The sequence below is a fragment of the Cucumis sativus genome, chromosome 3, assembly GCF_000004075.3.
Source record: "Cucumis sativus cultivar 9930 chromosome 3, Cucumber_9930_V3, whole genome shotgun sequence".
Lineage (NCBI taxonomy): Eukaryota > Viridiplantae > Streptophyta > Magnoliopsida > Cucurbitales > Cucurbitaceae > Cucumis > Cucumis sativus.
Genome location: NC_026657.2, coordinates 4,217,416 through 4,225,999, shown reverse-complemented (window position 1 = coordinate 4,225,999; position 8,584 = coordinate 4,217,416). Strand labels below are relative to the sequence as shown.

The 8,584-nt window shown below is 27.5% G+C and overlaps 1 protein-coding gene across 1 annotated transcript; it reads right to left on the bottom strand.

The window, feature by feature from the left end:
* Nucleotides 1–3,705: 3,705 nt before the first annotated feature.
* Nucleotides 3,706–4,435, bottom strand: LOC116402843. Its single transcript, XM_031883238.1, has one exon. It carries the CDS (start codon nucleotides 4,393–4,395, stop codon nucleotides 4,078–4,080), a length of 318 nt encoding a protein of 105 aa, XP_031739098.1. The 5' UTR covers nucleotides 4,396–4,435; the 3' UTR covers nucleotides 3,706–4,077.
* Between the last annotated feature and the right edge of the window lie 4,149 nt (nucleotides 4,436–8,584).

Here is an 8,584-nt window from a genome sequence, read left to right as displayed (position 1 = left end):
GGGGAACGCTTCTAATTGCTCTAAATTTCTCTGGAGAGAGAGAGAGAGAGAGAGAGAGAGGAAGGTGAGATTTGGAGAAGGAGAGATGATGGTGTGTTGTATAAATAATATTGATGATGAAAGTTTGTTGTCATGAATAATGGAAGGTGATGAAAGCTGAAATAAGTCCAAGCCAAAAATGTTGTCACACAGAAAAAAAATGTAAATACAGCTATTTGCAAACTATTTGCAAAAGATGAATTTGCTAATATAGCAAAATTTTGAATTATATTAGCTTTAGAAATCAGTTAGTGATTGGTCATACTATTGGTACAGACATCTGTAATATATTTTTGCTAGAGTTGCAATTCTCCAAAAATGCTAAGCACTATACTTTTACTATTAAATCTTAAAAAGATAAAAGTTATCTGTTTTAATTATCCAAAATAAATAAAAATATATATATATTTATTTTGATGCATGTAAAGTTGTATTTATCTTCGTATATACATCCCTTCTTCAACGTAGGGAAAATATTCTTTCTTTCTTTTCATTTTTTTTAAAATTTCTCTGCGACAACTTATGAATAAACACTTGAGTAGGTTTGCATAAAAATGATGCAATTTGCAATGCATCTTAATACATGATAGTGATTTTGTTAAAAAGAATTTTACATTTTGGATATAATTCTCATATCATTATAATTGGTTTTTTTTTTAATTAAAAACATGTTTAACAAAAATTTCAAAAATAACAAAAAAAGAAGAAGTAATTGTAACTATTTTTGAAATCACGATGAAACATGATCTAAGTACTTAAACAAAATGATAAAAGTAAATAAAGGTTGGAGGGTCATGAATGGAAGTTAGGGCAGTTGTTTTTGATGCAAAATAGATAAAATATTTTCAAATATAACAAAATCTCATTCTTTTATCACTAATAGACTATGTGATTTGCTATATTTATATAAATATATGTCGGTTCATAAAAAAAATTGTTCATAAATTTTTAGATCTGCTCTTTCTTTCTCGAGTCAATAAAGACTTCATATTCCTAACCAGTGGGGGGCTACATGGTTTTGTTTACTCCATCTGTGTGAATCTCATCCCTACAGGACGACATTGTTCGTGAACCTCTTACTATTGTTGTCATGACGTGAAAACAGAAGTGAAATAGTTACTTCAACACAAAATTTAAGCCTACAAAAAGACTACGACCAACCACTCTTAAAGGTCAAATTTATATTCAACATTCAAGTTGTGAGAAAGGGACAATTGATGAGTGATTGTAATAAAAGGGAGAATAATCTTCAACCACATGAATATTATGTAGTGTGAACTTAACCACTAATTGACCCAAGAAAATAATAATAAAGGTTTTCACATTTTGGCTGCTGTTACTTCACAATTTTCAAACATGGTTGCTAACTTTGATGTCATTCACTACAATTAAAATGAAAAAGTCATTTCCTTTGTTAACTCTTATTTTCTAGCCAATAACGTTTAGTGATATATATATATATACAAATATATATTTTGTTTGTTTATGAAATGTTTTGCTTCTTTAAAAGGGGTTGTTGAAGTCCAAATTAAAAGTAAGCTTTTTCATACCAACCCTCCATGAGGATAAGCCTTTGTTATTTGAAAATGTCACAAAGTTCCAAATTTGAAGGAATTGCAAAATAATATATATAGTTGAATAATTAATTTCATTAATTGGTCCACTTGGAATAAAAATTGAGTAGCTGCAATATGGCTAATCAGAAACAGTTTGATTTACCAAAAACTCATCTAACTCATGTCATCATTTATAGTACTTTGTTTCCCCTATTCGTTTTTCGTTCATATTTTCACACCCAATTCCAAAATGAAGAGTGAAAGTGATGAGACCCTTTTTTTTTTTATTTACGTTGGTCTCTGTTATGAGTTGTCTTTTTGGATTAGAGGGTATATTCGATGTAAAGTAAGAATACAACTTAAAATCGACCAAAATAAAGAAGATAATAATGTTATTTAGACTAAAAAATTGCACCTCATGTCCAATTTAGACTCTGGAGAGGAGGATAAACTCAAGTAGGGCAGTAATCAACATGCTCAACCTTAGTTGAACCTAATTACAAAATAACTAATGAGGCATATTTCTGTATTTCCAACCAAAAGAATCACCCTAGGACCAAAATGAACCGAGATAGTGCTTGGACGTGACAACCCTAGCCAATCATGATATGGCAGGGCACATCCTTCTACTTGGTAGGATGAAGATCTATACCATATGTTACTCTAAAACCTTACTGGAACAATCTAATTCGAACACTCATATAAACACAATTACTGGATAATTATAATTGATGGTCATTTTAGGAATAATAATTAAGAATATAGAAACATTTAAAAGAAATTGCAAATATAGCAAGACTATCGCTGATAGACTTGTATCACTGATAGATTTGTATGATCTATCAATAATATATCAATATTTACAATATGGTCTATCGGTGATAGATTTCTATCATTGATAAAATTTGATAAATTTTGCTATATTTGCAATTTTTTAAAAATGTTGCTATATACTTAATTATTTTGCATCTAATGGCTAAATTTGCAACTATCCCCTTATTTATTTTAGGGTTTAAGACTCAAAATTTCTGTGGGAAAGCATCACATGTGCATGTGTCCAGGTGATCTTATTTTTGCAGGTCACTCTCTTTCCTTATAAAAACAATTATTATTGTTGTCAAATGAAGACTAGGTGCATTGGTTGTGACATCAACTTGTAGATTCAAGGAGATAACTTGAGATCGAGAGTTCATCTAGAGAGATAAAAGTTTAATAAGAGGTAGCTTAGAAAACTCAATTGTGGAGTCTAAATGCAACTTAAATGAATGATGTATGGAGGAGGGTTGAGAGCAAGCTCAAGAAACACACTATAAGGAGCCTAGGGTGAGCTCAAAAAATCACATACAAGGAAGTTTTGAATGCAAGGTATGTGCCTTCATTGATTGTAAACCTTTTCTTTTCTTTTGATTTGTTTGATGCAAGTTTTTAGTTAGACAAAGTTTTCCAGCCATCTTGTTTTAGGTGATCAATTCAACACAAGGATTCAATTGGGAAATGTAAGCAAAGGTATTTACATTCACAAAGTCTTAGAAAAATTAATAATAATAAGGTTGTTTAAAGCTAATTAAGCAGAAATACCAAAGTTAAACAAATTAACAACAAAAATGTTAATCAGAATAATAAAAGTTTAAGAAAGCATGTGACATTGAATTTTATTTTATGAGAAGTGCGTGCTTCAGTTGCACTAAGTGTTTTGATACTCAACTCCTAACAAACAACTCCCTAACTCCAAAAAAAAAAAATCATTAGAATTTCTATTGATTCGAATGCTCGTGAAAAACTCCTTGAACTATAAATTTTGGAAACAAAAATTAACAATTATTTAAAATAAAAAATCTAATTAATTCAACACCCGTTTCTAACATTAATCATTTTTTTTTTTAATACACGGTATTTTCTCATCATAGAATGAGTTGAATAAGGCTAAAATATATGGTAATTAAGTGTATTATTTTAACACTAAACACGACCGTTATACAATTCAACGGTTTAAATAACATCTTTATTCTCTCTTTACTGATATCACCTAACGATCAATTTCAGCTAAGCACAATTAATTATCTAAGACTAATCAAAAAAAAGTTTTGTATTTCAAATACACACTAAAATATATTTTAACTCACACATTATCATATCCAACTCTATATTCCAAATAGCCCCTCTTTTCATCTTGTTAATACAACATTGTTTATTACAAATATCATGATATCAGATATATAATTGTGCTTAACTAACAAGCTAAAACATTATTTGACTATATCTTCTTTTATGGCAATTCCGATTTTCGCTTCTTTTTTTTATATAAAACTATAAAATCGAGAAAACTAAAACGTATATACTTATATCTCTCAACCCAACCTGAGCATAATTCAACTCAAGTGGTCATATATCAAACCTCTTTAAAACAATCATAGTCCTAAGTAGGTTCAAAATACTCCCCCTGTCTACATCCAATATTTACAATATTTAACATATATGTTGTTCAATTCACTTCAGGAATACTTTGCAAAGAAGGCCGCCATGATCGCTGATGGGTACTCTCGAATGTATCGCCAACATCGATTAACTTGGATAACAGCTCCGTCACTGGCAACTCCTCCACATCCACTTTGCACAACAACTTCTCCAGCTCTCTCTTTGTGATCCTAATCTTCAACTCCGTCGTGGTACTCGCTGAACATTTCTGAGCTCCGTTTTTGACAACTAGCCTCCTTCTCAGCATCTCCTCCACTTCTTCGTCGTCATCGCTCATCGGCACTATTGTCTCTGCCAAATATTTGTTGCTTGTACAATTTCCCATGGTGATGAGGTTATCTTTTGAGATAGCTAGAAAGAGAGAAATGAAGGGAGTTTTGGAGAAAGGAGAAAGATGGTGTTATATATATATATATATATTTTTGGATGGAAATTTGATGGTTGTTGGCTTATATTGAATAGTCAGCCCAAAGCATCTCTTTAATTATCAACCTGAAATTAATATAGAAACCATCAAGAAAAAAGTTTGACTGAAACTTATCACCTAATATGCTCTTCCAATAAAGTGTTCTCTTTTGTAGTTTCCTTTTTAATATTATCCAATATATACAATATATATACACACATATATATATGTACAATTAAATTGGTTATGACACATGTTTCTAATTAATATGCCAGATATTCGAATTCCACCCTATTGTAGTTTGAAATTTCTGAGGTTTTTAAAAAATTATTTTTAGCTTTTGAATTTTTAATTTGCAACATTAATTATGGGAGAAGGGATATTTGTAATAAAAGAAAAACAGTTTTCTTTTTGCAATCCAACATTTAAAGTAAATGAAATAGAATAATTGTAAGATTTTTAATTGATAGTAAAATTTTATGTGAGTTAAACTATAGTAGAATGTAGCTAATAGAATATATTAAGTTAAAAAGTTAGATAAGCAATGGTACATTTAGTAATTGGACAAATTTCATACGTGTTGGACTTTTCCAACATCATCATTCTAATATAATTGATTTCATGAAATGGATTAGAATGCCAAAATGTTTGATTATTTCACTAATATATAATTATAATAATATAGTTGAATTTTTACGTACTATATATTATATATACTTTTTATTTTAATGGAAAATAGTGGTGAATTTTAGATTGCCGTTTTAAAAGAAAATATAAAATAATTGTCATTCGAATAGTTGGTTTTCTCTTACGTATAATTTATTTTTAACAATACTTTGTTCAAAATTTTTGTTTCTTAATCTTTTCTTAGTTAAAAGTAGTACTTACGTAACCTCAACAAAATAGTCTTTTTTAAGGGTTACTTTTCCTTCTTATACTTTTAAATATTTAGTTTTATTCTTATCTTTCAAACTTAATGTTTATCAAAATTACTTAAGAAATATTATAATAAGAATAATAAATATGGTTAGAAAAAGAAAATTTGTATCAAATGACATAAACATTTAGAAAAAAAATAGCTTTTGACATTTTTTTTTTTTTTTGCATATTGCGAATATGAAAAAATCAAACGATAATCATAGAACTATTGAAATATTATTAGATGGTAATCATAGAGTTATCAAATGATCATCACTATTAAATTTTCTACTTTTGCAAATTAGAAAATGCTGTAAGACCTCTATTATCATAATTTTTTTACTATTTTTTCAAAAGTCCCTTTAAATATTGTTTTGGTAGAGCTCGAGTGGATTCTAGAAAAAGGGAAGGGTGGTACGGAGAACATCAAGACCTATATCTTTAGAACTAGTGAGAGAAAAACAACTTAAAGTTGAAGGAAGTTGGTAATGGTACATGACTAAAATTAAAATGTAAGAAATTATGTATAGATTAAAAATTGAACCAACCTTGAAGAACGATAATTTATTTTAAAAAACAATTTTTTGGGTAGAAAGTATAAATTTATGCATACATCATGAATAGTATAAAATGTATAGAAAATTAAATGTTATTGTTCAACTACCAAAAACAAAAACACAAAACAAAAACAAAAACAACAACAAAGAAACAAATGTGAAGAGTTTGAGAAATAATAAAATAAAGAAAAAGATAGTATTTTCTCTAAATCTTAATTATTCAAATATTAAATTGCAATTTTTCCTCAAAATTTATATGATTAACTCTACCCACTAGAGATATTATTTAACTTCGAAAAAATTGGTAAGTTCACGTTAACAATTAATAGATATACATTTTTTTTCTACAAGAATGGTTTATTTTGCTTAATTTTTATTCTAACGCCTTGGCTATATTAGTTAGAATATTTGCAAACATGTAATACAATATTCAAAGATTTGTTTGAAAAGAGCCACAAAATCTACTAAGGAAACCAACAACATGGTGTGAAGTATACTCAAATATACATATTAATGTCCTTGGTGCATGATATTAACACCAATAAGGAGTAATTATTTGAACATAATGTAATAATCAACAAAATTTCGTAGAAACTTTGGTGGCTGCATGCTGACATGGCTATGCTTACAAATTTGAAGGAGCCAATTTGACAAAAAAAAGCAGCTAAACTATTTATTTGACCTTATTAATACCACGTGGAGTCAATTTAAGCAGCTCAACTGCCACGTCTTCTGATTATATCCCTTCTCTAATTATAATATAACATATCAATTAAAAAACACTTCATTTCTTTCTTTCAACTTTCCTAAAATTAATAATTTTTTCTTTCTATTCTTAAAGTTGTAATAATTTTTTCTCTATTATAAAAACAAAAGAATCAAAATTAGATGTAATTTTTTTACAATTTTGTGATGTATTCTTTATATGTTGTAGAGTCATAGAAAGAAATTTCGCTAAAATTTAACACTAATTAATTCAAATCGTTACAATTTCTAAAATTAAAAATACAAAAACTAAATTGTTACTATTAAACTTTAGACACTAAATTATTATTTTTATAAATATTAATTTAGGACTAAAGTGGTTTTTATACTTTTATTTATTAAACTACTAAATTAAAATATGTCATGTATATAAATAACTTGAAAATATGACTATCTTTTGAATGTATAACTAATATATCATTTATTATAGTCTACTCTCTTCAATCAATCATAGGTAATCTTGTTACACATATGTGTGCAAAGTACAAACAACAATTATAGATGCAAATCAATTTCACATATTATTGATCCACCATTTATAGTTACATATCAATATGATAATGTGTATACTTAGATTTAAAAATAAAATGAGAATGAAAAATAAATAAATAAATATAGAAGATAAAAAGAACAGAAGTTTATTACAACTATTATTAAAATAGATGCTCATACTAGTGTGTATATTCTCATTTGTCACTCTCTTCCACAATTCACATCCAATTATTTTGTCATGTGTCAATCTTTATTAGTCATGTAGTCTGGAACAGATTTCTTAAGGAGTCGGACACATGTATTTTAATATTAATTTTAAAGTGTCTGATTACAATATATTGAATTTAGCTTCATGCTTGTGGTGTGTAGTGATTTAGGGTTTAGGTTGTGAGTTTGATTTTTGCCTATTTCCTAGCTCTCATTTGCTATCTAACAAATATTTTAAGAAAATGCAACAAAGTCGGTGAAACCCTCAAATTTGATTTCCTAAAAAAAATATAATTTTTTAAAGAGAAATTTTTAAAAATAGTAAATTTTACAAAATATTTACAACTTATAGCAAATTCTATCAGTGATGTTCATTGATATGCTATAGGTGATAGAGGACTATTAGTGATACAATAAAAATTTTTGCTATAACTTGTAAATATTTTAATTTATTTTGTTATTTTTAAAAATGCTCATTTTTAAAAAAGAGAAAAAAAACATATCTAATATAAAACCCTAACTTATTTCCAAGCCCTCATTTGTTATCTAGAAAAAAATGCAACAAAGTCCGTGAAACTATAACTTATTTCCAAGCCTCATTTGTTATCTAACAAATATTTTTAAAAAAACGCAACAAAGTCAGTAATCCAAAATTTCACTCTATCAACAATATTTCATGAAAAATGTTTTTTTTTTTTTTATGCAATTTTAAAATTCACATATTTACATTATAAAAAATTATGTGAAAATTATTTCTTTATTGCTACAAATGCAGTGAATGTTATTGAAGCATCAGTGAAACGTCGAGATATTTTTTTAACATTTTTAATGTGTTTATTATATAGTGTTCGATGTCCTTTATATAAAATTTTTGGATCCGCCACTCTTTACAAGTTAATTAAGACTGTCTAATAAATTTCTCTTCATCTCTAAAATACTTTCTCTCGCTGTCTGTTATTTTGTCTCTTAAATTTTTATTACTCTCTAATATAATTTGCTCATGACCTCTATTTTCTTGGATCTCGAATGTAATATTATTCTAGTAATTTGATGGTCATGATCAATTCCTAACTTTTCCTTCAATCTAAATCTTCTTTATTTTTTCCGTGGTAGGATTTATAAATATATAAAAGAAAGTTGTAGTTTGACAAAATTGTTCGAGAGAAAAG